The sequence below is a fragment of the Excalfactoria chinensis genome, chromosome 1 (genome assembly GCF_039878825.1).
Source record: "Excalfactoria chinensis isolate bCotChi1 chromosome 1, bCotChi1.hap2, whole genome shotgun sequence".
NCBI classification, from domain to species: domain Eukaryota; kingdom Metazoa; phylum Chordata; class Aves; order Galliformes; family Phasianidae; genus Excalfactoria; species Excalfactoria chinensis.
Genome location: NC_092825.1, coordinates 125,186,781 through 125,214,553, shown reverse-complemented (window position 1 = coordinate 125,214,553; position 27,773 = coordinate 125,186,781). Strand labels below are relative to the sequence as shown.

Genomic DNA, 27,773 nt, shown 5'->3' with positions numbered 1-27,773 from the left:
ACATAGGGCTACTGTGTGGGTCACTTAAAGGGAAAGAATATTGCAACGTGTTTAAGCTTTGGTTAAAAAATATTAACCTATGGAGTCCTGTCCAATGTTACTTTTAAGACAGCATAGCTAATAAGAAGGTTGTATGGGTCATCAAGTTCTGGTGGGGAACTGTACTGCTACACCCAAGGTAGGAGCCTTAACTCAGAGAAGAAATGTCTGCCAGAGGTTTGGTCTCAATCAGGTGGAAGATGAGACAAAAAGGGGAGGCAGTAAGGGGCTGAGCACTGTTAATCACGAGCAGCACCCAGTGGGTCTTGCAAGGCAGAGAGCTCCCTACCATGACCCAGCAACGCTGATTTTAACGGGACTTTGCGAACCCAAAAACACGTCACTTGGTGCAACTTCTGGAGCCCATGAAAGGAACCATTGAAGAACAAGGTTTGCTTACTGAATGGAAGCTCTGCAGCCCTCGGTAACGAACCATGGAATAGAGCTGCTGTTGACTTTTCCTCCCCACTTGCACAGCCCAGCAGTAACAGCTCTCAGGAGGAAAGCGGGTTCATTTCCACCCCTCCCAGCTGTGCTTGCCACACAGCCTGTGGGAATGCATGTGTGCTGCAGCAACGCGGACACAGCCCCGCTCTTGCAAGCGGCACAAAGGACAGAGGGCCCATTGAGCTGGTGTGAGGAACAAACTGCCCTGCAAGGAGTGCACCTCTCAGGAGTCGCTCTGGTTAGCATAGCACAGACTCATGGCCATCACCACAGCACAGGTAAGGCTCAGCTGGCATCTCCTCCAGGCACATACAATAGAGTATGCACCCACAGAAGCCAAACTCAGGAAATCGCAGCCCAAAAACAAAACCGGGAATAAGCCATAAATACCAACTACCTCCCACCCGGCTCTGACCCCAACGCATTCACTGAGGGAAGCCTCGCGAGACTGAGCTATTTATACCCAAGGCCGAGGAGAGCGACAGATGACTCAGCCAATGAGCGGCTCTCCGCGGAGAGGGCGGGGCTTCCGCGCCCGGGGGCGGGGCGGAGCTCCCGGCGCGTCGCTGACGAGGGGAGGGCAGGGGAGCGGCAGCTCCGGCGCCGGCCGAGGCAGTGGCTGGTGGCGGCTCTGCCTCCCGCGCCCCGCGGCTCCCCCTGCCGGAGGCAGCGCACAGGTGAGGCTGCCCGCGACCGACACCCCGTCCCCCTTCGCGCCCCGGGCCGTTCGTTGCCGGTTCCGCGCTCGCTTCGCAGAGCGCCCTTTCCACTCCGTTCGCCCCCTGCTCCGCTTTACCCGGGCTGCGGGCGGGCGTCCTTCCCCTCCGCAGCCTCCGGCGCCGAGCTTCCCCGAAGGGAGGAGGCTGGTTCCGTACCCCCCGCTCCGCGTGCACCTGCATACGGCCGGACCTGCCGCTCGCCGCTCCTGGTGCCGCCCCCGCTCTCTGCCCCGCGCCGGGGTCCGGAGCGGCTCTGCTCCCCCCCCCCACTTCGCTTCGGTGTTCGCGGAGCGCCGCGTTTCTCTCCCCGTTCGGTGTCTGCCAGCAGCCCGCGGCTTGCAGCAGAGTTTGCGGTCCTTCTTCCTCCATTCCCCCCAGCCCCCCCCCCGCCATCTCTGCAGCCGCAGCCGGCGGCCGGTGCTGTCGTCCCCGGGTAAACAGCGGCGGAGGAGAACCCGACTCGCTCGGGACGCGTCTCTCGGAGCGCGAGGTCACCCTGCTGCTGCCGGAACGGGGCAGGACGAGAGCTAGAATCGGGCCGGTGCCGCCCGCTTGAGGGAGCGAGGTCGGATCCCAGCTCCGTGCCCGGCTCCTTCAGGACGGCACCCGCTCTCGTCCTCTGCCCAGTCTGGCGCCGCTTGGCTTCGGTCGCGCACCACCGGGCACGGCGGAGCCCAGCGGAGCCTCTGCAGGGCAGCGGTGTCTCTCGGGCTGTACGGTCTGCGTTTGGAAATGTGCTTGGAGCCTATTGCGGGAGCCGCCGGGAACTTCTCGGTTGATTTGAGGTGCGGTTCGGCGGTGCCGGGTCCGTCCGGTACCTGTGGCCTGCGGCATCGCGCGGGGCCCCTCCAGCGGTGCGAGAGCTTCGAGTCACAGCGCTGGGGAACGGAGAGCGGCTCAGGCGATCCTAAGTCCAGTGCCACGGGCTTCACCTTATCTGGTTTAATGAGATGCGTTTCTGAAAGCCGGGGTGCTTCTGGCACATGCACGGCCTTGATGTGTGCGATTTGGTTCAGCAGAATGCATGAAGGATGGTCTGAGCGCTGCTGGGCGCTTGGAGCCTGTGGGTGAGGGGTACGGCACTGGGAGAGAGGGCTGAAAGCAGAGCCAGGCAACTCAAAGCTCACGGTCATCATTCATTCGACGTAGTTCTGTGCAAACTTAGAGCGAATTGAATCGTTTTACTGTCCAGAAATAATTGCTCAGAGTTGTTGTAGGCTGTATCATCTCCTTGTGGATTCAACTAGTGCAGCGAGAAGCCCTGATCACAGCGTCTCGATTTTTATTGCAGCGAATGTAGAAGTGATGCCCAGGCTTTCCAGCAAGGCGGTTTCCTTCTCTTCCATTACCAGACGGCATTTTTACTCTCCCGGCTTCCCTCTGTCTGCGTGTTGGCCCAGCTGTCCCTCTGGGATGATCCCATCTAGCTTGCAACCTGCTCCTCTGTGCCCACCCGAGCTGCTTCAGAGATGTGGCTGCTGCTGGAACAGCGGTGAAGGCAGGTGCCAACTTGGGCATCTGTGTTTCAGGGCTGCATTATGACATAAATCATCGGTGTTGTTACCAGCAGCCTAGCCACTTGTTCTGGTATTCTGGGAATCGCTGGAACCTTTCCCGCTCCTTAAATCCCTGCAGACGGGCCTCATGAAACTTTGGGGTTTTGTGGTTTCTTTCTTTCCTTTCCATTAAAGTTCATACAGGCTTTTATCTTTGACCTAATTGCTGCTGCCTACCCCCCTGGCTCTGATAATGTCCGTCTCCTATTCAAGGTGCTGATGATGCTGATACTTCCTGGCATGCCGTGCTCTCTGTTAGCTCTCTATAGGTTTCTCAGCTGTCTTTATCTTTCATTGTGTTGAATTCGGGTTTCTGTATTGCAGAGCTTTTCACAGTCCTTTCTATTCCCACTCATTACTTTGTTTCTTACCGAATTTGACCAGCTGCTTTGTCCTGTTCCCCTGTAAGTGCCTGTATTCTCTTCCTCACGTGAACTATGTGATTTCAGAATTAATGTTTAAAGCCACAGACCCATCTGTGCATGCAGTCCCTCAAAACAAAACGTCTTACTGGCATGAAGCATTATTATTGTTATGAGGTAATCGCAGAAGGTAAGGGCTTTTTATAACCAGCATGTTGTGGCCAAGGCTTGAATGCAGGAGCATGTAGCTCATACCTTCGTTGTTCCTTCCTTTCGTTTGCTGGCCAGGCCTATTCATTACGTCTCTATTGGCAAGCTCTTTGGGAAAGGTAGCTGGTCAGATATGACCGGTGTCCTTAGGTACAGATATGATGAAGAGGCTTCTTCCCTGTTCTAAACGTACCCAGACAAGAGGGTGACAGAGATTGCTTGTGAGGGAAGTTCAAAGCAAGTCTTTATTTATTGCAGGGCAGCGATCACTGGTAGTTTATGGTGGGAGGAAAAAATCTGACAGTGTCTTGAAAGAATATAAAATGCCTGAGCTACTGTGAATGGTACTTGAGCTGTCTGTAAATCAGCTCCCCATCCCCAGGTGCAAAGCAGGACATTGGTTATTTCCACGTTCTTTGTCTCAGTCTGTTAGAATCGTGCGTATAGGTGCAGCCTGCATTTGGACAGCTGAGGGTTTTCTCGTCCTGGGCTATAGACCTTCCACCTGTGGTGAAACTGACCTGTGGTTGGCTGCTGTGTTTTGTCCTTGTGCCGGTGTGGTGGGGAGACAGGAGCAGTACGGGTGCATTGTGGTGGGTTGTTTAGGGTTGTTGCCAGCTGTTACGGATTGAACGGTCTCTGCGTGTGTGACAGTGGCCTGTGCTTTCACTGCAGCTAAATGAGGGGGAAAAAAATATTGTGGCTGGATAAAGTGCTTTGGCACTGAGCAGGGAAAGATGAATGATATACGTTTGTAAATGCTATTTAAAGCTCTGGTCTTGCAGTTCACCGGGGGAGTTCTACCACTGTGTTTGCAGCCTCTGCTCACTGATTTCAGAGAGGCTTTGTTAAGTGAGCGCTTAGGAGTGGGGCTTTGGACTTGCTGGCTTCTTGAAAACCCTCTGGTATCTACTCATTGCCTGCTGGAGGGGTGTGTGCAGTTGCCTTGAGCTACAGGCTGCTGTAAGGGAGCCTGCTTTAGCAGGGGCTTGGTCTGCGTGATCCCCGGAGGTCCCTTCCAACCTGTGTGCTTCTGTGATAAAGTTCTAATATAGGTGATGTGTGTGTTTGTCCTTTCACTACCGAAGTAATGTCAAGTACAACTCCTCCAGATACAAGCATTCCTAATGGAAAAGGAAAGACTGACCTAACAAGCGCTGTTCCCTGGGCTCAAACCGAGGCAGCTGGAGAGGGGTGCATGTAAACCGCAATTACTGATGTGCACCAGTGTTTCTTAACAGTATTTTGGTACATGGGGAACATCCGTAAGTATTTTGGGTCTAATCTCTTACCATCTTGTTTCCTTTGGACAGGAATAGAAGAGAAAGGACGTGTTGTTTGTGAGAACTCTAAGAAAGTTTACAGTGGTTTGGAATGGATTAATTTGTGACGCCTTTGATATGTGAGAGCTCCGCTTTGCCTTCGCCTCGGCCTGGCTGCTGCTGGTGGACCTGAACCGACGTGACTGCAGCAAGCCCAACAAGACCGGTCCTCATCACTAACGGAACGTAACCAAGTGTGATGCTGAAATGAGATGAGGCTCCGAAATGGAACTGTGGCCACCGTGTTAGTTTTCATCACTACTTTCCTCAGTTTGTCCTGGTATACTGCATGGCAAAATGGGAAAGGTAAGTAAAGGGCTCCAAAACTAAACGGGCCTCCGAGTGGCTGTGTGGCTAAAGGATGGGTAGGGCAAACGTGTGCTTTGCTGCCGTGTGTTAGCAGACTAAACTGCCAGTCTATGAGCTCTGCTCCAGCAGGCATTGCCTTGGTGAGGACTTGACACCTGCCAGTAGATGTAGAGAAATGAACTTGGAGGGATCCTGGTTTGGAAAAAAGAACCAAACAAAAAATGACTGAAATAAAACAAATTCTGTTGCTAGACGGAAGGGTCGGTCCAGGCTGAATAATCTTTTTGACTGTTTGTTTTTCCTGGTTAATGGGTGTTGGTAAAACAGCTGTTCTTTTTTCTTTCCCATGATAACCAATAGACCAGGCTGGACAGGGTTCTTTTTGGCACAGCATTCTGTCTTCCCCGATGATTCGGTGATGGCAATGGCAAACCGCCAAGCGGCGTTGTCCAAGGATTGTTCTCTCTTGCTGTCTTTGAAGGAAGTGTAAAATATTTCTTTCTGAACGTGGCATAGGGAGTAAAGTAATATGAATGGATTGACTGTGTGATGGGAAATGTATCCATTGCAGTAACATGAGCAACCTCATGAAGTAAATAACTACTGTGTGTAATAGGTTTTCACAGTTTAACATGTTTGATCTTGTTGCGTTCCACGTGAACCCTGAAAAAATCAGCTTTTCTGAGAGTCAGGACTGTTTCCTATTCTGATTTTTGTCTTTCCATAAAGCAAATGAACTTATTTGGTAACAGTTCCTAAAAAAAAGGTTAGATACCTTTTTTCTTTTATAACCATTTGAAGGATCTGTGTCCTCAGAGATCGAGTCATCTTAAAATGCGTGTTCTGTATTAAATGAGAGTGCTACATGGTTGGCTCTGACTGTTCTGCTGGGAACGTTATCTTCAGTTGTGCCTTGGGTCCAGTAAGAGAAGGCTGAGGTTTCCTGAGAATATTGTTTGTTGTAGTACAGCCAGGTTGTATCCTTATTTAAGTGTAAAGGAAGAATGAGAAGGATCTTTTGGGAGGAAGCAGGTGATGTCTGTGGCGTATTGGCTTGGCTTTTTTTTGTTGTTTTAATGTATTATTTGGCACTAGTAGAGAAGCAGCAGATGCTGTGTAGCCTGACCTCTGCCATGGTGGTTGTTTGGTAGGCCAGCCTTCGAACTGTAAGCATCATTAAAAATGTCACATTCTTGGGGCTGGGATCATGCAGAGATCTTCTCATTGGGCAGCAGAAGTATAGGAGTGCAGAACACTGTCAAGAAAGTGATATTTGAATTGCATTGCAAGTAGCGTTTTAACTTTGGTTCTCTGGTTAAATTTCATGTTAATTCTTTTCTTCCTGAAGAAACCTCAAAAAAATTTTGCTTTCACTTTGGCCAAGATGTACGTCTGTGAAATTCTGTCTTTGTGGTTGTTTTGTTTTTTGCTTAACATAATGTGGTGTGTAAATCTTGCTCTCTTCAGTCAAAGAATATAAGAAAATCTTAATTAAAGTCATCAACAAAATTCCACTGTCAAGAGAGTGCTGTTGTCTATAGTGCTTGGTGACAGTTTAAGCTTTTGTTGGTCAGGCTGCTATGTTGTTTGTCTGTACTTTGTATTTTTTTCCATCTGAACGCTCAGAATCAATACTTAATGGTAGTATAAGAGTTCTACACTTATCTTCCTCCAGGTCTTTCTTCTGAGCAATAAGATGGTAGCTTGTTCAATAAAAATAGGTTTAGCAAGACATCAGAAATACACTGATTATGAATAATGGTTGTGCAACTGTAATCTAGAAAACCTGCTCTTCAGATATTGCTTCAAGAGAAGTTTATACGTAGGATGTTGGCTTTGAAATTTTGTGTTGCTTGTGTAAGTTAATGAAATGCTGAGCAGGTTGTATAAACCCAAAGCAGATCTGAGCTCATCTTGGTACCACATTTTAATTCAGAGACTTCTATACCAGTGGGACAAGTTGAGAAACCAACAGTATCTGCTTAATAAGAATCCATATATATATGTATGTATATATATATATTTCCAGCTTCCAACGTTTTGTTTTACTTAATAAGCCTTGCAGAATGCTCTCTTAATTCACTGATGACTTTTTCATTAAATTATTCAGAGGCTCTGTTAGATGCAAGTACAGCGCTTGCTGTTCCTGTTCACTGGGAGGTTACGATGTGTCACATGCTGTGATCATCTTTTGTTATTCATTATGCTTATATGGCATACATTGGCTTTTTAAAGGTATTTATCAGTCTTTGGACAGCAAAGTAAATCCACTTGTATAAAATATTACTTATATATTTTTTTAAACTAAGAACAAGTGGTAGCCAAATAAGTTTTGTCCCAATGACCCCAAACCAATAATCAGGTGATTCTTTTCAGTTGAAGAGCCGGGATCCTGGGTGACTGTACTTAAGATGTGGAGCCCCTTGTAGAATAAACACAAGACTGGGATAGTGTGATATCTTTGTTTATCATGCCTTCCTCTAGCAAGTATATGTGTCCCAGTCTACAGGATGAGTTTGAAGCACAAAAAAATCTCTCTGTGAGAGAACAGTGCTGTGCAGACTTCACGGATATGGTAGAAAGTTGCTGGGAGGGTAAAATCTGAACTGCCATAACTGGCAACACTAGGACTGTAGCTTACTTAGTAGTTAGAGTGCGTAATGAACCTTTCATGGGATGGATGAAGTTTCTTGTTATACTTTTGCTTTTCAAGTTTGAAGCGAGTTGACTGGAATACTTCTTGTCTTTGGGGTGTATCTTTAAAATTAAGGCAAGATCTTTGATTTCTGCAGCCCATGCAGTGCCCAGAAGCACTGGAATTGTAAGGTAACAGTGCAGGCCCTGAATACATGTGGGAGAAACCTTTCTCTTTTGTGGGACTCACAAACAGGAGTTGTAAGACTACTTGTTATGTGTTAAAAGTATCCTATGGACAGCTGGATGCTGGAAAACAGATCTTACCAAAACTGATTCTTTTGGTGCACATAAAGAGCACATCTAAAGAACCTGCCATTCCTTAATGTTCAAATTCATGCTTAACACACGTACTTGGCCTGAATTGTGCTTTCTGGTACTGCTGACCTGCGGATTGCGTGTTTGACCAAGGGTGTTATCATAAACCTAAAACCTGCTCACTGGATGAGGATGGCTGATGTTGGCATGCTGATTTAAAACCATATGGGAGGATCTTGGAGAGGGCTCTCACTTATGAGCTTCCTAGTTTGCCAAATACTCACTCATATTTAAATAATGGTGGTAGGAGTGACTGTTTTGTGCTAAGCACAAACTTTTTTCTCCTGTGGAGCAAGAATGAGAATTAACTTGGACCACCTCATCGCAGAATCACAGAAAGCCCTGAGCTGAAAAGGACCACAGTGCTCATCTGTTTTCAACCCCCCTGCTATGTGCAGGGTCACCAACCAGCAGACCAGGCTGCCTGGAGCCACATCCAGCCTGGCCTTGGATGCCTCCGGGGATGGGGCATCCACAGCCTCCTTGGGCAACCTGTTCCAGTGCGTCACCACCCTCTGTGTGGAAAACTTCCTCCTAATATCTAGCCTAAACCTCCCCTATCTTAGTTTAAAACCATTCCCCCTTGTCTTATTGCTATCCACCCTCATAAACAGATGTACCCCCTCCTGTTTAGATGTTCCCTTCAAGCGTTGGAAGACCACAATGAGTTCTCCCTAGAATATAATAAAACTGTTGTCTTTTTTCTCCTCTGCCTTCATACTGCTGGAATTCCCACACTGATTCCTAGCCACAGTAATCTTAAGTGCTGGAAAAAAAAAAGTCAAAACTTAAAGGCAAGAATAGGACAATCTAACTTAACCTAAATTAAAGACAGGAGCCAGTGATGGGAGGCTTTGGAGTAAGAAACAGGAATTAGTTCCCAGAGGAAGAAAAGCCCTATAGAACCATTGAGGAAATAGAGCAGGGAGCAGAAGATTATTTATTTTTTTTCTTGGCAGCAGTTATGCATATATTCTCTTAAAAATAGAACAGAACTCTAAGAGATGCATGTTAGCATTTTGCAACTGTAACCCACTGTAGTTTATGCTTTGATCCTGAGAGAAGCTGTTATCTGAGTAAATACTGATTGCAGTCCTATGGCTGCACATTCTGATTTTCAGCTGTGCCGATTTCCCAGCGACGTGAATAAAGATAGATCAACCAGCAAAGTTAAGATGGCTACGCAATGGGAAGAGTAGTGGCAGGGGAAAGGAAGGAGTGGGATGCTAGAGCAGGTCATACGTTTAACATTTTATTGGTCAATTTGTTTGAGCAAGAGGCGAGTTGGTTTTCTTGTTCTTTTCTCTTAAGTAGAAAGGAAGTGTTGATTTCATTTGGAAATTCTGTTGCAGATCTCCAAGGAGCTGAAGTTGAAGGAAATAGCATCAGCACACAGATATTACTCTGGTTGTTATCTGAAATACACTACAGACTTGATTTCCAAGGCTGACCAAGTGGCACATAGTTTTACTGCCAGTAAGCTACCAGTTGAATTGCATTAAGGCCAGTCAGGATTGTAGGTTTGGAATGGTTACTGTGACTTAAGTGCAGGTGCTGATGGTGCTGTTGCAGATGAATCCAGCAGAGGAGGTATGGATACCAGTTGTTCAGGTGGACAGCGTGTAAGTCTGCAGCATCTCTGTGTCAGGTGCAGTAGTGCTACTGACAACAGTGATTTTGAGCTGCTCTGGAAAGGGTCACAGCAAAAGGAGCTTTTGCAGCGCTTCTTCATCCTGTTGTCTTGTTTGTAAAATGCTAGCTACGTTAGCATCACAGTTGATAGGATTCTAAAAGTTGGTTGCTAGTAGCATTTAATAAGGCCAGCCTCAGCCAACAGCTTGAGGTACTGCTCTCCATTGCAGTCCAACCCTCAGCTGAGAGGAAGCCAGTGCTTTTGCTCTGCGTGGGCTCTTTTAATAGCTCTTCAGCCCAAGTCCTCTGTGCTTGCATGCACTACTCCAAAATTCTCCTGCTCTCATGCAGAAACTTACCCTTTAGCCAGCTCAGGAAAGGCCGTTGCATTCAACACAGCTGTACTATAAAATATCTATCTACAAATGTATCTGTGTGCTAAGAAATATTTGCAATGGATTGTAAACCAGCCTGAATTTCTCTTCTTGCTAATAATGTTTTCCCTTAGTAGATACTGATTGACACATTAAGTGAGCAAGAAGGGCTTCACAATGGTCTGTTCTGGTGCTTGCTGGTATTTTCATTAGTGAGTCTGGGTGATGAAAGGGAACAAGTGCTTAGCAAATTTCCAACAGCAGCATGCTGGGAGGTAGCCTGAGAGAATGAAGTTTAAAGCAGTTTCTGCAAACCAGAGAGCTGGTCAAAAAGGGGAGTGAATGGAAGGAGGGTTGGGATGAGTACTGCTGAAGATAGGTGAAAAAAGTGCCCCAGACATACAGTGGGGTGTGGGAGAGGAAAAGCAAACATATGCATGCAGAATGGGGTAGAAACTTGGTGTTAGGATTCTGGTTAGGAAGGACAGTTTCCTGTAAGTCACATGCTAAACATTGCTTCATCACGTTACTGTAGAATTGAAAATGAATTGAGCAGAAAAGGGGTGATAAGGAAGTATGCTATCTCAGCAAGACACAGAAAGTTGTTTTTTCTGCTGCGCTTGGTGCTGTGTCTGTTGCTGGGTGGTGCATTGCAAAGAAAACAGGTTCAGTAGCTGAGGTTCAAAGAAGCAACAAGTGATCAAAGATCGACAAATCTACACAGCAGGGTATGTTGGTGTACTGGCATTACTTAACTTAAAGGGAAGGTATGAAAAGAGAAACATGAAAACAATGTTCAATAATAGAAGAATTCCTGAAAAAGTAATGGATGCAGTCTGCTGTTCATGCTCACTTTGGATAGTAGAGTATATTGGACTGAAATTGGAATGGAGGGTGAGGTTAGATAGTGGAAAGTTTTGGCAAGGACAGGTACGTACGTACGTACTAAAGTAGACTCTTGGAAGTAGTGAAGAACTTCCCTTGTAGGCGTTTTCAGGAACAGGTTATGCTGGTGATTTCAGGTCAGGCACACCTGTTTGATATCAGAAGTTGATACCAATTCAGTTGATGAGGGCTAGCACAAAAAGTGCAAGCCATGCTGGTTTTTAAAGCCAGTATGACAACCCCAAAGTAAAGCTCAGATAGGGATGAGATATTGGTGTGTTATGCCCAAAGCTGGGGCCACCAGCAAGAAAAGGATGCGGAGCTGTTGTGGCGGGTCCAGAGGAGGGCCACAAATATAATCAGAGGACTGAAACAGCTCTCTTATGAATTGAGATTGAGGGAGTTGAGCTTGTTTAGCTTGGAGAAGACAAAGATCCAAGGAGATCTTATTGTGGCCTTCCAGTACTTGAATGGAGCTTTCAGTCAGGATTGGGACTAACATGGCCTAGTAGTATCAGGACAAAGAGAAATGGCTTTAAACTCAAAGAGAGGAGATTTAGGTTTGATGTTAGGAAGAAATTGTTTTACATGGAGGATGGTGATGCGCTGGAACAGGTTGTCTAGAGAGATCGTGGATGCTCCATTTCTGGAAGCATTTAAGGCCAGGTTGGGTGGGATTTTGGAACAGCCTGTTATAGCGGTTGGCAACCCAGCCCACTGCAAGGGGTTAGAGTTTGATCTTTAAGTTCTCCTCCAGCTTTAAGGCATTCTATGATCCTGTTCAGTGATTCTATGACATAGAGCTGGCAGGAATGATCTAACTTTGAACTAGCTGTGTTGCTGAAACTAGTCCTGAGAAGGCAGGGGCTGGGCTAGATGATCCCTAGAAGACTAACTTGTTTCTACTAGGTCTACTTGACCTTGGCCAAGTTTCTCTCTCGTTTTGCCAAGACTGACATGCCAGTGCATTTCATCACTAAATAATATTGATGTTTGCATAAGTTATGCGGAAGTTGTTCTTTATTATTTTTAACATTTGATCCCTTAAATATATACAATATATTAACTTGTATTTTGGTAGATTCACTTAGCTTTTTCATTATTATTGTCCACTGGCCTACCTATGGCTAGGGACCTTTAAAGTACTCTGTTAGAAAAATCTCAGAATTGCTTGGCTTTATTTTTAAGTGTGATTTCCTCCCCCTCACTGCCTCTCCAGTTTAGAGTAGTATTCTGTTCAATAGCCCCTATTCCTGCCATGTAATCACAACTTAATTTGCTGTCTGGACAATGAAAAAGCCTATGATGGAGTCTTTGGATTAGAATCCTGTAAGCTGTTTCTTTTTAGGATGAGATACTGATAAGTCTATAATTTAGTTTTGTTTATAACACACTATGTTTTGTTTTCCCAAACGTGCTAAAAAGTGAATGGAAAGTGTTTTCTTTGCTCGCAGTGAAAGGCTTTATTCCAGCTAGTCTCTCCCTAAGAAGCAGTTAGTCTAGATGGTCTCTTAGTGCTGTACTTCCGACTGCTTTTCTGGTTGTCTTCTTGGCTTTCATGCAGCTTTCTGTCTACTTCTGCTGATGCTTCCCACAGGCGTGCTGCCCACCCATCTAGCAGTAAATAACAAACTGTATTTTTGCTTGCAGCTACATATATTTTTACTATTCTATTCTCAAAAATAATTTACAAGTTTATACGCTTCTTGTACTTAGATGTTGCTGTTGTCACCCCCTGATGCATTGTGTTTTTGCATATCAACATCATGAATATGCAAGTTTCCTCAGATGCTTCAGGGATGGGCTGAACTAGATTTCCATTACTGGTGAGGTAATTGTGTCAATAACAGTCCTCTTAATTGTACAGCCCCTGGAGAAAAACTGTACAAGTACTATTGAAGCAAGATTTGAATATAACAAATGTGATGGCATCACGATTTACTTGCAGTGGTGCTGATTGGTAGCAATATGAGAGTCTGGTAAAACTGATTACCAGGTGTGGGTTTGTTTGTTTGTTTATTTGCAAGGAGAGCAAGTTGGATTCTATACTTGGAAACTAAGCTTGTTCAGCAGTTACTGGTACACAAAGAAGCAAGGAGCATCCACTAGCAAGTGCAGAAATAGCAATCAAACTTCTACAGCACTTGCGTTTTGCACCCCAGCTGGTAAGAGTTTCTATTAGTTTTAGCTCTTAGGCATAGCATCGGAGTGGTAGCACTCTTCTGAGAGCTGTTATCTTTGGTTGGATCAATTTTCTCCAAGCGGATTAGGATGTTAAACAGTAATGACTGATCCACAGCTAATGAATTTTATTTTAATTTAGGAAGCTGGGTGTTCTTGCTGTAGTTTCTGGTTTGTAAGTGTGTGTCTGGTTGGTTTCTGAAGGGAGAGAAAGAAATGGTTTAAACTAAGTGCCTTGGTTTACATGAACAGGCTCTCAGACAGGTATTGACAATTCTGTGGTAGAAACAAATAATGTTACAGTTCTCTAAAGCCTTCAGGCTGTCGGAACTGAAAGGTTGATTTTTCTTCCTGTGGCATGGTTTTATTTTCCAGCATGCTTTGTTTTCTGCGCTGCATTGGTCTGTGGCTGAGTTAGTCCATCTAAGAATATACGGTATCTTGACGCTTAAGAGTCTGAGCCCTGAATGCTCAACAGTGCCTGATCATATCATATGAATAATGATTCTTGGAGGAGGTTTAGGGTACAGGGGTTTTGGTGGATGTGACTTCTTCATGGAAATCTGTCTGAAATCCTACAGCTGTATGTTCTGTTTCATCCAGATGAGTGGATGCTGTTGCAGTGGTATCCTGCTGCATGACTCTAAGTCCTGATTGCGGTGGTTAAGTGTGTACAGTGAGTGATAACTTTGAGAAGTTTCATGTGAGTGTGTATTTGTGATTAGTAGTTATCAAGGTTGACCAAGGGGGTCAACTGCTCAGCTACTGCCCAGTTGGTTGGCGTGTGTGCTGTGAGTCATGCTCAGGAGGATGTATAGAGTGTATGTGTCAGAGGTTTTGTTTGCACGTAAGCAGCAAGGTTAAACATTTTTGCTTTGCACAAGTGTATCTGTTGATCAGGGAGGCTCTGAACAGAAGTACTGGCGACCTTTCTGAAACTCCCATGTGAAGACATGTACTGGTCTAATAACTGTTGTCTCTTCAGTTGTAAATGGGACGTATGCATTCAGAGGTAGAGGTGACCTTAGTAGGTCAGGGTTCATTTTCCCTTGTCCTCCTCTGTAGTGCTTCACTGGGCTGGCAGTTGTATACAACCAATGTGCATTTTAAAGTGTTCCTGTGCACTATAAAAGTAGACTAACTCCTTGACCTGTATTTACAACACATTGGTTTAAATTTCACTGTATTTAACTTAGAAGAAATTTTGAACTTGAAAAGATCTACAACTGAAGAGGAGACTTTACTCTGTCTTGCGTTTCGGGGATGAGTTGCATCAGGTTTTGTGGTATTTTAGCTATGTGCAGCTTGCAGTGATCAAAGGTTTGAGATGGGCGAGGCTGAGTTTCCACCCGTGTAGCAAAAAGAGAAAGAAAAAAAACAGAGAGTAGAACATTTGTAACACATCCTTATAATCAGTGTCTCATTACAAGTAGTACCGTGTCTAAGCTGTTCACCAGTGAAGTCGGTGATAAACTATTGACTCAGGTAACAAAGAAAGGATGGCTGTCGTTGACCTTTAAAAGAGCTGTGATGTCCTTGCAGCTCCTTTGGCCTAGCTAGTGTTGAAAGGCAGATGCTGTTACTGTGTGCAAGCCATCCCTGAGGGACAACATGAGGAGCTGTGTGTCAGTACAGGACCAAGGGCAGAAGGCTGGTACTCCATGGGCAGGAATGAGGATTCTAGGGTTTAGAAGGGAGTCTTGGGAGGAGCTTGGCCCACTGGGGTTCCTCTCCCTGGAGTGAGAAGCTGTGGAAACAGTGATAGGAAAACAAATGTGTGGAGCTTGTGTGGCTGCAGTTGGGGTTTGGGTGTTCCCTCCCCACCCTGCAGTCTTGTCTCTCACCAGTCACACACAGTCACTGGAGCGCAAGGTGAGGAGCGCTGTTACATTTAAGACTCAAGCAGATGTTTGCACATAAATTATGAATGTTGTTTTTCTTGATGGTTCACGATGCTGCTGGTTAAATGCAGCTTCAGATCGTAGGATAAACTGCTGCTGTTTGAGGAGTTACAGATACTTTTTTCAAAGGAAGTTTAACCGTAGGAGGCTGACGGTGAGGCTATTCCCATTATGGTGTGTAAGGGAAACTGTAGGTTGGTGGCTGATGCAATTGGCTCTGCTTTTCATTATCACAGATTAAAAGTGGCACAGCAGATTGCTTTTGTGTGTTGAACGCTGGCATTAAAAGCGATGAGACACTTAATAACATTTCTACCCTATGGATGTATCGATTTGCATCTTTCAAAAATAAAATGCAACTTTATATCCACTGTGTTTGTAATGCAAAAAGACTCTCTTGGGGGAAAAAAAAAACACACACACACCACACAACAGAACAACAACAACAAAATCTTTCCCATAACAGGAGATTGAAATATTCTATTTCTGTTCAATTTTATTAAGGTGTAGTTCATAGCCACCTGATATACTTCTGCCAGGGTAATTCCTGCCCTGAGCAAGATCTTCCACAAGGTCTTTGGTTCCTTGTTTTAGAAGAGACCGATATGAAAGCTATAGTCCTACTCGAATCTTCCCTCATTTGAAGTATAAAAGGAGCCACAGTTGGCTGGGGCGTTGTAGCATAGCAAACTAACAGTGAATAATACTGAGAAAGGGTAGTGTAATGGCAAAATAGTTAACAATAATTAACACATAATAATTAACAAATAGATTTGGGACAGTTAAACCAAAATGTTGATTTTTCTGAATGTTTTGGTGATTTTTTTTATTTTTTGGTGAAAAGCAGAATCTTTCTGCCTCTTATTCATGAAATGAATTCCAATGGCTTTAACCAAGTTGAATTAGAAACCAAACAGCATCTTCTCTAACCTTGTGTTTGCAGTTCCATTTGCTGTGGTTGACATTCTGATCTGTTGAAATACGTCGTGTTCTATGTCTAGGTGACGTAAAATTGAATATATCCCTCCTGCCCCACCAGGAGTCTTAACCTTGTGCTTATTTTGTTTTTAATCACGTGGAAGTTAAGTCCACTGCACTGATTCCATGATAGAATTGAGGTTAGACTGAATCTTAGTGTCCAGCTAGGGTTGAATTTTTAATTGCTCTAATGCCATAATTATAGGCTTGAGCTACACCAGTGCTCACAGTTGCAGAGAGGTTAGTGTGATTATCATCTCTAAACCAGGGTACCCAATTCTGTGTTTTTCCAAGTAAAACCTTATCTGTGTGTATTGTAGTGCCCCCGCTAAGTAGTATTTAAGTCTTTCATCAATATTCTCCTAATTATAGTTATTTAAAAAATGTGGGTATTCCAGAACAAAGAGGACTTGCACCTTATTCTCAGTTCTTAACCAAGAATCCTTTATTTCATCCTTTGAATTGGGTTGTACCTCAGCACAGGTCACCATGGGAAGCACTGGCTGTGGCTTTGGCTCCAGCTGTGTAGTTAATGGTGTGGTGCTGTTAACAGCACGATTTACTCATGCAGCCAGAGCTGAGGAAGGGAAAAACAAACTCATTTCAGATTAGATGTTTGTTGTTTTGCTTTTTTTGAGATTTTCAGTATGAGTTACATCATAAATACTGGGAGTTATGCATAACCTTTGACTAAAACTCAGTCTGTTTAATTTTAAAATGCAGTTAATAACTTTGTGCAAAAGGACGTAAAGAAAAAAAAGTGGATTCAGTTAATGAGTGGCTGTTGTTACCAAGGTGTGAGTGGCAGGTAACTGGTCAAGCTTTCTCTGATCCTAATTGATTTGGAGAATTGGCTTATTGTTTGTGCACGCTGGTTTGGGTAATAAAGGCACAACAAAATGGTTTCCCTGTGAACCTTTGTGAAGACTATTTTTTTTACTCTTTCAAATCCCTTTTCCAGTCAAGTCCATCACATGAAAATCAATGACTCCACTTTCATGAATTCTACTGTGGTAGAGAACACTCTTTTTAGCAAATTAAATTGGAACTTTGGTGCCTTCATAAAAAGGTGTGTAAGGAAAAAAATAGGTATTTGTTATGTATATATACTTTATATAAAAACAAATGACAATGCTCCATGAATGTGAGACCTCTCAGTAGCATGTGGATTTAAGTATTATAGAACATAGAGTTATCTACTTGTTTTGTCAGCTACTTTCAATGAACAGGTGATTGAGTTCTGCGGAGGAACGTGAGATGTCACAGATGATCACTTCTAGTAGAGCTGACTGAAAGGGGTTGAATTACCTAAAGGAAAGTAGTTACTCTTGTTTACGCTCTCAGCAGATCTTTCTGTGTACTCCAGGTGAAAGAAGTGTCTCTCTTCATTTATATCAGGTGAGAATTGGCAGTTTTGCATCAGGGTTAATTTTAGGAGTTACGATGTAATATCAATATATCAATATCAAGTATCTCACAGATTGTTAGAAAGCCACACTTGGAGTCTTGTGCAGAGACAAGAGGTAGAGTTTTTATGAAGGATGTTGAAAGATAATGCTTTTTTTTTTTTTTCCCCAGACACTGTAAAGAATACCCAAATGACACAAACCCATTGGATTACATGCTCACCTGAGCTCTTTTATTAATATCCTAAAATGAACATTTTGTGCTAAGTATATCTACAGCAGAAATTAGAGTTTTTGTGTTCTTTTTTTCTTGATCTGCTTTGCTTTTGGTATTAGAATATGTGAAGCTCATATTTATTCTTACTGTTTCTGCACAGTTTAGGGATATGTTAAACACTGGTTACTTATTGCGGGACTGATTTAGCATATGATTTCAGTGACCTTCCCTTTAAAGAAGATCTGACAGAGTTGAAAGTGCTTCTGATCACATGGAGTTAAAAAAAAACAACAACAAAAACCAGAACCAACAACATAAAAGTTGGAACCTAAAAAGTTCCGAGGATTATATTTGTTTGTGAAGACCTGGGCAGTGTTGTTTACTAGGCAAAGAAGACTGAATGCTAGTTAGGTTAACATTTAGGTCGGGACAAAGCAATTGCAAATGTGAATATATTTTTTTTTGCCATCACTGTAGCTAATTATTCTTTCTGTTTAAAAGAAGCCCAGCTCCTGTGCTGCCAGTAGCTCTTCTCAGACAAATCATGTGTTTAATTATCCTTATTGTCTGAAGCCAATGCACAGACAGAGCACCATATGCTTCTGCTGACTTGACCTCTTTAGTCATGGGAGTCTGAATTTTCTGATACGTTATTCTTTCTATTCCTTGTGTTTAAAGTAATGGCAGACCCTCTGTAAGAGTGTAGACTGGTGTCATCGATATTCTTACACCTGTATGGGAAATCTCCTAAATTGACCTTTTTTGTATTTAGTGATTTATATACAGAGTCAAAGAGATTGAGACATTTAAAACTCTTCTTAGCTGCTCTATCCAGCTTTTAAAATACCCCTTAAGTATAAACCTTTTCACTGTTACAATTCTAGTTTGGCTGATTTCTTTTTAAAAAACGAGCTTATTATTATTATTTTTAATGCGGGAAGCAGATTCCAAGAGCCTCAGCTGTTTTACTCTGTTGCTTCTCTGCTTTGTGTAAGTGGCATCTCTGAAGAAGCAGGGTTTCTTACTTTGTCAAAAAAATGTTTACAAGTAAATTAGTTCTGAAATTTGCATTTCAAAGTAACAAGGTCTTTCCAGGTGATATTACAAATGATTATATTCAGGTTGCTTTAAAAATGTTAGTAAAAACAACGCCAGCTCCTGCTGCAAAGGAATGTTTAAACAAACCTATCTGGATGTTGATTGGATCCGGCCCTGAAATTTTTAAAGCAAACACTTCAGACTTGTGCTAGTGCATTAAAATCAGAAAGAATGCAAAACCGTAATTTGTTTATACAGATCCTAAAGTGCAATATGTGAACAAGTTGCAACAAAGAAGTTAAGAAATTAGAATTGGTGAGTTATTTATTTTAAGTTAGGAAAAGCTGCTCTGGAAAAATAAGCTGCTCTTTGCAGGGCAAGTTGCTTGAATAAGCGTATTTTTTAATATTTCTAGCCCTAATAAATACACTTCTGTGTGGAAAGCAAGGGTAATAAGCAGTAATTTTACCTGATTGTTTTGGTAGATTGAAATACAAGATTGCTGAAATGAACTGTCAGTTGGGTAACAAGACTTAGAGATAAGAGCATGATTGACCTCTTGTTTTTCTGAAGTCTTCGTACAAGACTGCTGCATAAATCATGAATTATTATGTATTTTTTTAAAACAATTATGCAATCTCTAATTCCCTCAGAGTAACAGAACAGTCTGATGTAGGTAAGGCCACAAACTCTTAACTGAAAAGGCCCACAGGACAGCGTTCAAATAGGACTGATAAAATTTGACCTTGAGCAATTTTCTTAACAGCTTATATTTATAGCATGTCTGTTCTTAGCGTTTACAGTGTACTGCTTTATTCTGTATTTGCATGGTTGATTACTTTTCTGCCTCAGATTTGTAACTCATCATAACTTGCTTATAAAAGGCTTTCATTTCACATTAGGAACAAGGAAGCTAATTAGCTTATAGGGAGCAGTCATCCATGATAATATATTGTAACATTTCAAGGACACAATCTTACAAATTTTAGGCAGTTTTAAGACAGGAGATCAAAAATTACTTCATAAACACACTTGAGATTTAATTTTGGGGGCTAATTTATTTATTAAGACTTTCTTAGGCCATCACTTAATTTGACGTTCTTGGGTACAAATATGATTTGTAACTATACTCGGTTTTTAACTGCTGATCATTATATCAGATTGTGATGACATTTTGCCATTTTTATAAGCAAATTGGCACAGTTGGATTCTGCAACCTCTTTTGAGTGTGGATGGAACTTTTTGGCCATACTCGTATGACTGGTTTCATTCCTCAGCCAAACATATGAGAGAGTGGCACTTAAGTGTGATTTGTGAGTATCTTCTGAACTCTGGAAGCCAGACTTCTAAAGTGCAGTGAAAGCTATGGCTCATATTTTCCTCAGCCAATGTCACTATGTGTTTCTTGGCTGTTTTGTGGATGCTGGATGGCTGTACAGTCTCAGTGAGAGCAGGATTTTGGCATCACGAATAGTAACTAATTGTATGTGCTTTAAAATTTTGCAAAACCCGCCCAAAATACTGTTTCTAGGCTTAGGGCTCCTAACACAAGGGTGTGGAGCTGTTGGAGCTGATGCACAGAAGGGCCACAAAGATGATCAAAGAGCTAGAGCACCTCTACTATGAAGAAAGGCTGAGGGAGTTAGGCTTGTTTGGCTTGGAGAAGGCTCCAGGTAGTGCTCACTGCGGCCTTCCATAAGGGAGCTTTCATGCAGGATAGAGTGCATTTTTATGCAGTCTGGTGGTAACAGGATGAGGGGGTGTGGCTTTCAACTAAAAGGAGAAATTTAGTTTGGCTATTAAGAAAAAAATCTTGTCAGTGTGCTGGTCAATTCCAGTTTCTAATTCACCGAGGAGTAACATGCCTTTCATACACATATTGGCTTTGTACAGATCTCACTGTGGATGCTCTCCATTAAGCCTTGTAGTTCGTATCAACTTGTAAACTGATCATTCTTGTTGCAAGTATAATAGGAATGTATGAAGCTTGCTACTGCCATGACAATCATTTCTGTTTTATTTTTAATGGAAGAAATGAGCTGTAGAGTAACTAAGTACTGAAGTGCCTGAATTAGCATTTACTACGGTGTCTTCTCACAGATTCTAAAGTGTGAGCGCAAAGAACATGAAACATTTGCTGTGAAACCTTGAATTTGTAGCACTTCAGCTGAAAGTAGTCTTAGTTTTAGGATGCTGAGATTGTCCTGCTTGTGAGTGAGGAGCTAATGAGTGGGACCCCTAGGGCTGGAAGAGGAAAACTGAAAGGGTTATCACTAGGGTAGGCCATAAGCTTAAATGTTGTTGAGTTTAGTACTGTTGCAAGTGAGGCATTATTCATTTGAATAATGTTTTGAATATTCCCGTCTTGGATAGAGGAAGGACCCTGTCTCACCAGGTAGCTGTTTCTGCTTTTACTTGTTTTTACTAATTGAATATTTGCGTGCAATGCTTTGTTGCCAACCAGAGCCTTTTGTTGCTGTGTCAGAAGGCAGTCATTCTTCCTGTTCCCATTTAGTGAACAAAGAGGCTGCGAGGTTTCAGGAGTTCAGTTTGGTAAGAGCAGGAAATATAAATCAGGCCCACAGTGTGACAAAACTATGCCTTCTGTACTTGTCTTGCTTTCTTTTATGCATGCCAAGCCCGTGGCTGGTTCTTTTCTCTGGGTGGCAGATCTGTTATTCTGGGTGTCTATCTGATTGCAGGAAGATTCAGCTGCCTGCCGTTGATATGGAAAGGTCATAAAGCGTTTTGTGATTTTTCTTTCTGTTGTTGTCTGATGCATCTGCCTTTGGAGACATGCAGCTGTACCACCACAGAGCTCTTGAGTAAATTACAGCTTGCTTTTTTCTTGCTTTCTTTTTTTTTTTTAAATACAGTCACCTTAGTTCAGTCTGTTCTATTTCCAGTTGTGGAAGTGGCCTGTGATTTAACATATTTGTAAACCTGCTTGATTGATAAGACAAATAATGGCTTGTGAAGCTTTCATGATGCTTTTTATGCTGCAGATTGTGCTCCCTTTAGCAGACAGTAAATGACTCTCTTTGAGGAAGAGCAACAATACTAATAGAATTGCTGAAACACCCTTGGGGGTTGTAAGGGTTTGAAGGCAATTCTTAATTCTGTTTTCTCCAGTCTTCCCCTTCCTGGTTCCCTGCAAAAAATGATGGGGAAAAATGGGGAAAAAAAATGACCAAAGGATAAGAAGAGGTAGCCTATTACCCAGCACCCACGCTTATTTTGTTCTTACTCAGAGTTGCACTGTTTCTACTAGAGGCCCAGACTATTATAGCATCCCTGTTGAAGGCTAGGTGGAGTCAGACTTTGCAGAGATTATCAGGAATACAAAATCCCCTTTTATTTTGTGTGCTTTTTCACTCTTTTTTTTAAAGAGATACCTCCAGAGGGTCACTAAACATCTGATTTTTGGAGTGCTTCTATCTCTGTTCTCTGATGCAACGTTTTGTGTGTGTGTGTGTGTGTGTGTGTATGTATATCTTCTGCTACTGTCAAAGGTAATGAGCAAAATCTGAATTTTTGTGTCAGTCAGCTTTAACAGACAGATGAAGGCTGTCTTGTATTTGCATGCTCTTGGCAATACTTAATTGTATCTGCAACATGTTTGATGAACCCAGGCAGTCCTCAAGACGTCTTAACAGTTAGCGGAGTGTTTTTCAGTGGTTGTTGCTTTAATAATACTCATGTCTTGACCAATATTCCTGTTCAGTTTTAATTTCAGTGTAAGATTCTTGTGTGTGTGAAGGTTTCAGTGTTCAGTTTTCAAGCGTGTTCTGTAATTGAAAGTTCAGTATCTACTGGGTTCCTTCTTTGATACTGACCCATCTCTTTCCTTTTTGAAGGGTTTTTGCAGAACAAAGAGGCAGACACAGCAGAATTGTGCTTATTCCACAGATGTCCATACTCCACTCTGACAGTGTAGAAATGCACCCAAAATAGTTTTCTCACTAACACTTTTAGAACATCTTTTTGAATATGAAAACTAACATAGGTTTTTCGGTAGCTCTTTTTTTTGCTTAAGAACTGTTGATCATTTTAAGAGCGTTGAAGCTGAATATCCATAAGTTTGCAATGTTGTTTTTATAGGATATTTGTACCATCTTGTTGCTCAGTATGTTTTACATTTGGAATTACTATACACTAAATATTCTGACGGTAAAGGTAATTTACCCTCAGTGCAGACTACTTATGCTATTTTTGTTGTGCTGAGATAATCCACAAAATGCTTCTGTAAATTCAAACAGTAGGATATTTTTCTTTATTCCTTTACTTTGATACCTTTATTGAAAGGTATCTAAGGGAGAGCTCTCTTTGCTGTTAGAAGTCATGCTGAAGTGCACAAATTCTAAGAAACCAAAAGCTAAGAAACTAGATGTATGCTAAGATATTCAGCAACTCCATGATGAGTTCAGAAACTTGACATCTGGTTTAAAACTTGGCTAATGAACTGTCTAAATGTTCAGAGTAAATCAAATGATGTAATCAAGAGTGTAGCAAAAAGGAGAGTGGATTGAGTTAGTTACTTAGGGTAATGTCTTTGCGGGTGACTTCTCACAGTAGCGTAATAGGAGAGTCATAAAGAACCCAAAGAAGGAAAAGCAGGTTGAGATTTGAAATTTCATCTCTGGTCAAAAACATGCAAATCTTCACAGTTGATAGAATCAGTTTGACTTGAATTTTTAATATTCAAAATACAGCATCATCTTTCAAGTGAGCCGGTCTAAATTCTAGGCTTGCGTATTTAGGAGAACATCTTGTAATGAGAGGTGAAAGAAAATATTGAGAGAACAAACTACCGAATGAGTTGACATAGTGTTAATTTTCCAAGAAATGCACAGCATCGAGCCAGCTAAAATATTTAGATTTTAGCTTCTGGGGTTTTGCTGAAAGTACCAGAGTTAAGAAGAAAAAGAGAATTAATGCTTTCAGTTCTCAAGTAATTTCTTAAGAAGACTGTTCTTACTTGGAGCATGAAGGCAGGTTGGTTTTGTTTGATCTTTTTGACTTCCAGAGTCAAGTATGGAAAAATATACTGTTTTACACTGAAACAAGAAGTTAATAATTCTAAAACAAAATTGATTGTGCTGAAATCTTTGGAGACAGAATGTTTGATGTTTGCTACCATTGCTGTTGAAGAGGGGTGTTTTATATTTGTGGAGATCAGATATGTTTTGGGGTTCTTCCATCAGCTATGTAAAGCCAGTAACTTACTGTCTGATTCCCTTCCTCTGTTTTGTTAAATTATCCTGGGTTCAGCAGAAGAAAAGTTATTCATAATGTTGTGGAAACACAAATATATATATATTTTTGTGACAGTAATTGCTGATCTCTGAGACTGTTTCTTTCATGATTTTATATTCAGTATTTCAGGGTAGGCTGCGGTTGGACTTGATGATCTTCAAGGTCTTTTCCAACCTGGGTAATTCTGTGATTCTATGATTTCTCTTTTCAACATAGGAGCTATAGAAAAAGTAGTTTTATTCTTTTTGACAAAAGATCAGTTTCTTTAAGTTTTAGAGAAATCTTTGAGCAATAAAACATTAAATGGTCAAATGTGGTTTGAATGCTACACTATTGACTTCTTTGTGTGTGATATTTGCAAGTATCATACATAAACATTTCAGAAAGGCTGCCTTGAATTTCCAGATAAGCTTGTACAGTCATTTGCAGATTTTGATTTTCCTTGTGAGGAAAGAAGTGAGGTTTAAAATACAAATGAGACTTCTGTATAACACAGTAACGTGTGTTCCTCTCAAAGTCCACATTTTATAATGGAAATATATTAATGATATTTGCATAAACTGAGGAAAAAAGCTTTCAAATGAATTTGTATTTTGGAGTGTGGAAGGAGGAAATATGGATATACCAAACTTGAGCTAAGTCAAAGTTTAAATAAAAATAAGACCTTGATGTTAGTTTTGTAGGCTTGTGCCTTAGTACTTAAGAATGACATTTGATGCAGTTATTTTCATAGAACCATAGAAGCTTTTGAATTGGAAGGGCCACTTAAAGGTCATCTAGTCCAGCACCTCTGAAATGAATAAGGACACGTACAACTAGATCAAGTTGCTCAGAGCCATGTCCAGCCTGACCTTGGATGTCTTCTGGGATGGAGTATCCACCATCTTTCTGGGCAACATGTGGCAGTGCCTTATCGTGTTTAAAAATATATAAGTAAATATGTACATGTTTACATATATACATATGCATGTATGTATATATGTAAATAAAACAAATTTAAAAATGTCCATCCCCTTCATTCTTATAGCCTCCCTTTAGATACTGAAAAGCCGCTCCCAGATCTCCCGAGAGCTCTCTCAGCCTGACCTCATAGGGGAGGTGTTCCATCCCTTGGACTGTTTTTGTGCCCTCCTCTGGACACACTCCAACAGGTCCACGTATTGAGTTCTGTATTGAGTCCTGTATTGAGAACTCCACATCAGGATGCAGTACTCCAGGTGAGGTCTCAGCACAGAGTAGAGGGGCAGGATCACCTCCTTCACCCTGCTGACCACACTTTTGAAGCAGCTCAGGGTAGGACTGGCTTTCTGTGCTGTGGGAGCACATGGCTGGCTCATGTCCAGCATGTCATCCACCAGTACCTGTAAGTCCTTTTCAGCAGGGCTGTGCTCCATCCTTACATCCCCCAGCTTGTACTGATAGCAGGGGTTGCCATGACCCAGGTGCAAGACCTTGCACTTGGCTTTGTTGAACCTCATGAGGTTCATCTGTGCCCACTGCTAAGCCTGTCCAGGTCTCTCTGGGTGACATCCCATCCCTTGGATGTGCACTAACTACACAGCTTGATGTCATCTGAAAACTTGTAGAGGGTTCTCTTGGTCCCACTGTTGATGTTACTGATGATGATACTAAAGAGCACTGGTACTGACTCCAGCAGGACACCGCTTTTTCTTTCAGAGTTTGAGTATTTGGATGCTTCCACTGCCTTAAGGGACATTCACTTTTCTAGTCAGGTAGAGGCAATGATTGCTATTTTTGGAAGAGCCATTTTGTGTTTTCTTCTTTACAAGTGCCTTTTAGAACAAGGTCAAATTTGATGTTGCTGTTGTTGTGGTGCTTGTATTTTTAATGTTATTTTAAATAAGTATTTGAGTAGTTAATCAGTGTTTTGAATTACTCCAAGTATGATAAAGGTATAAAAGAAACTGTTAAGTAGTCACAAATTTATTTTATTTCTAAGTACAGATAATGGTATTATAGAACAATAATATGATACTAGAACACGAGGTGACACATTAATATCCAAGTATATGAAAAGGAAAATAAATCTGAAAGTATTAGTAGTATTAGAGATGTGGGTATTTTAAATGGCCTCAGTTCTTGCAAACAACAATTTTTACTTGATTTCACATGAGCAACTAGCAAAATGCTTGCAGGTTAGTGAACTTAAAATTACGGCTGTACTTATTTTTAGCATTTTTGGTTGAATAATATTGTGACCTAACAAAAGGCAGTTATATATTTTTAAAGGATGACTTTCAGGAGTTTATGTATCTTTTAGAGCAGTCTCCTTAACCCAGATGTGTCTGGTTGAAGAGGTAAGAAGCTGTCTAGTTTGGACCAGTGAATTAGTATTTCTTAAAGGTGTTCACTTTTTAGGTCTGAAGTAATATAAATGTAGTACCAGTACTGCTCATTTGGAGCCCCAGAACTGAACAACTGGATACGTGTTCTGTTGGGATCAGTTTCACAGTACCACAGTTAGGAGCCTACATTCTTGACGGTCTTTGTTCAGGAAGTGCTGTAGTATGTCATGAAAATAAGAGTTAGTAGCGTAGGATCACAGAAACGTAGAATATTCTGAGTTGGACCCACAAGGGATGATTGAGTCCAGCTCCTGGTTCCACAGAGGTCTACCCGGAATTCAAACTCTGTGTTGGAGGGTGGTGTCCAAACACTCGTTGAACACCCGCTCCAGGGCTGTGCCCACTGTCCTATGCATCCTGTTCCATGCCCAGCCCCCTCTGCTGAAGAGCCTTTTCTTAATCCCTAACCTGACCCCTAACTTATGCAGCTTCATACTGTTCCTTCAGGTCAACTTTGGCGTGTATTATTTTAAATTGCATTAAAAAGAAAATGACTAATTTCCTTTTTAAAAATTATTATTTTTATTTATTTTTTATTATTTTTGATATATAAATTGGAAGTTAAAGATGGTTTAACAACTACCTCCTTTGAAAGTATTCTCTCCTCAGTAAGGGATTTTTATTGATAGCTCTTAATGCAAAATTACGATTTTCATTTCTTCATACGACAGGAGTTCTTTTTCACTTGGCTTCAGTGTTTCATGTGGTTTTATGACTGTGACTTTCAGTTTGCCGTGAAATTACAAGAGCCCTGTAACTGCCATCTTCTTACTACCTACATGAACTAAGGAGGTAGATGCTACCTTGTAGTAAGTGTACAAAGAGCACTGATCTCTGCCAAGAATTTGTCTTTCAATGAGGGAGGGTGTGAATTCACGTTGAGGTGATCATCTGAACCGTAGGGTTCTCTCTGTTTTCCCTGGAGGAATGCAGACTCTGCCACAGAAAGATTCCTGCTTTTAGAAGAAGTAGGAAGAGTTTCACTGCTAAAGGTTGTCTGCTATTTGTATAATAGAGAAAGATGACAGGAGAGACCTGATGGTCTTGTTGCTTCTGAGACTGCCCACTGCTATGGAAACCCTCAATAAGCCTTGCATGTGCTTCCATTCTATTCTTTCCAGATAGAAATTACCAAGAATCTAGGTAAGCTGCCATCATTCATTTTTGGGAGTGATACCAGTCTATGTGCTTGAGTATGGCATCTACGCTAATGAAATACCATTTTTTGTTTAGGTGCTAAAATGTTTTGTATCTTTACTGTAACTTGTAGACATGGCTCCAAGCTATCTTTGATTATTTATTTATGGGGAGGAGGGGTTATCATTGGCGAGTAAGAATGTCCTTCCTGCCAGAAACTCCAGAAAACTTTCTTGTCCATCTCAATGTTGCTGAGTAAAGCAACAAGTCCCATTTCAAGCAGCAGTCTGGAAGTTGTCTGCATGTGGTGTGTCTAGCACCGTGTTGTGCAGAAGCATTACTGTGTTCTGGGTTTGTTGGTGCAAAGGCAATAATCGTTTGGCTTTAATGAAAAAAAGAAATCTGGCAAAAGAAATGTTTTCGAGA

At 42.0% G+C, this 27,773-nt stretch overlaps 1 protein-coding gene across 2 annotated transcripts in view; it reads left to right on the top strand.

The window, feature by feature from the left end:
* The first annotated feature begins 1,029 nt into the window (after positions 1–1,029).
* Positions 1,030–27,773, top strand: part of MGAT4A (alpha-1,3-mannosyl-glycoprotein 4-beta-N-acetylglucosaminyltransferase A) — a 67,039-nt gene continuing 40,295 nt past the window's right edge. For both annotated transcript variants that reach the window (XM_072336100.1, XM_072336091.1), the window contains exons 1-2: positions 1,030–1,163; positions 4,647–4,961. In XM_072336100.1, coding sequence (XP_072192201.1) covers positions 4,868–4,961 — 94 coding nt within the window. In that variant the 5' untranslated portion in view covers positions 1,030–1,163; positions 4,647–4,867. The remainder of the gene's footprint in view (positions 1,164–4,646; positions 4,962–27,773) is intronic.